Source organism: Cebus imitator, unplaced genomic scaffold (assembly GCF_001604975.1).
Source record: "Cebus imitator isolate Cc_AM_T3 unplaced genomic scaffold, Cebus_imitator-1.0 Scaffold321, whole genome shotgun sequence".
NCBI lineage: Eukaryota > Metazoa > Chordata > Mammalia > Primates > Cebidae > Cebus > Cebus imitator.
This window is the reverse complement of record NW_016107636.1, coordinates 1,805,442-1,807,435: the sequence shown is the minus strand read 5'-3', so window position 1 is coordinate 1,807,435 and position 1,994 is coordinate 1,805,442. Positions and strand designations below refer to the sequence as shown.

Below are 1,994 nucleotides of genomic sequence, written 5' to 3'. Positions count from 1 at the left end.
AAAAAAAAAAAAAAAAAAAAAAAAAAAAAAAAGCACGTGTAGTGAGGTTCAAGTACCGAAATACATTTAAACTGCCTGCCAAATTTCCTTTTATTAAAAAGTACAATAGATAAGCCTTTCTATCTTGACTATGGCAATGTTTTATTTAGGCCCTAATGGTTTTCCTTAGAATAAACAAGATTCTAAACTATAAATCTCTCTAAAGATCTTCCTATGGACAGATGTGATTGAGACAAATTTCAGTTTCTATGCATGATCTCATTTATTCCTTCATTGCTAAACAGCAATCCTAAAACCCTAGGATAATAAAAAAGAGACTTCAAATAGTTTAGTTTAGCCTAACAATGTTGATATGGAATTAAGTTCACTAAAATAGGAATCTGTTTGTATACACAATAATAGGTACTCAGGTTGAGGATCACCTCTGTCATATGAATAAAAATATAAAATTAATCTCTTACCAAGGAAGGTGAAACAGCTGGCAAAAGGAGAATCACTACTGGATTGGCTTTTACTCTATTTAGATACATATAACACAAAGCATAGATACCTTCATGGTTGTTCATGTGTCTCCTATACTCTCTTAGCTGAGTGAATTTTCTTCCACATTTCTCACACACCCGTTCCAGGTTTTGCTTTGCTCTTCCTTTTTTCCCATGGGTAGCTTTCTTTACATGCCTTCTGAACAAAGCTTTTTCATAAAATTCTTTGCCACATATATTACACCTAAAATAGGGGAAAAGACCAAATTATTTTGTCCAAAGCAGCAGCAGCCATAACAATCAGAGAACATACACGTAACAAGTTCAGCTCCTTCTCAAATTTACCCACCTATAAGGCTCAGTGACAGAATGAGACTTCACATGGGAATACCAATCTTTCTTCCAACTATAGCACTTGTCACAAAATTGGCACTGGAATGGCTTCACACCAAGATGTTTGTTCATGTGCTGGCGAAGATCTCTAGCTTCAAAGAAACTTTTTTCACATCTGCAATAAAATTCAGTTACCCAATTGTATAATCTTATTCCTTTAAAACAAATTTCCAAGAACTCAGTAACTATTTTTAGTTTTTTAGAACTCCAAAAGATGATCTCAACCTAAAAGAATTCCCTAATTTTCCAATCTTTCATAAAGGCTACAGGGTTTTAGGTTCTTTTTATTGTAAGACCACTAGAAATGTTTTAGAAAGAATCGTGCATGTTCTCAACAGTTATTACAGAGGAAATTTATTATTCTTTCTCTCCCCTAAGTGACCCCACTTTGAGATCCCTATTCAACCCTCTAATTCTCAGTCCATGTGTTGAGGGTAGGCTTTACCTTTGACCCTAGGGAGACAGCAATGACTTGGGCCTAAGTCAATCACAGCACAGAATTCTCTTACAGTGATTGACTCAGGGTTGACGGATTTAACTTGATGTAACTGGGTAACCCTCAGGGCTTTGATGGAACTACCAGAGACAAAGTTTGACAATTTGGGATTTGAGAGGATGTGAAGCTGAAACTACTGCCACTGCCACTGCCACTGTCCTTTGAGGATGTGAGACTGAAACCACTGCCATCATCCATATGGTGCCTCTGAGAAAACAAGTGCTAATGAATTTGAATACAGTTTACATTAAACTACTCGGACTCCTAGACTTTACACTTAATTCAAGCCTGTTTTGGTTGGGTGTTCTTTCACTTACAACTGAAACTGTATTGATGACAAACTATCTTTGTTTCAAAATAAGACTAATTAAGAGTAACATCAACAAATATGGCAAGTAGGAAACTCCAAAAGCCCATCTCTCCGTAAAAGCAGAGGATAAATCGGCAAACTGTCAGAATCAACCTTACCAGGAGTTCTAGACACTAATTAAAAGCTTATACTGACCAGGCAAATGTTTAATAAAGAAAAAAAATTGGCCGGGCGCGGTGGCTCAAGCCTGTAATCCCAGCACTGTGGGAGGCCGAGGCGGGTGGATCACGAGGTCAAGAGATCGAGACCATCC

At 37.1% G+C, this 1,994-nt stretch overlaps 1 protein-coding gene across 1 annotated transcript in view; it reads right to left on the bottom strand.

Moving 5' to 3' along the window:
* ZBTB11 (zinc finger and BTB domain containing 11) overlaps positions 1-1,994 on the bottom strand; it is a 33,867-nt gene that overhangs the window by 1,748 nt on the left and 30,125 nt on the right. Inside the window, exons 9-10 of the mRNA XM_017504338.2 lie at positions 832-990; positions 551-726 (exon numbers count right to left, since the gene is read on the bottom strand). Coding sequence (XP_017359827.1) covers positions 551-726; positions 832-990 — 335 coding nt within the window. The remainder of the gene's footprint in view (positions 1-550; positions 727-831; positions 991-1,994) is intronic.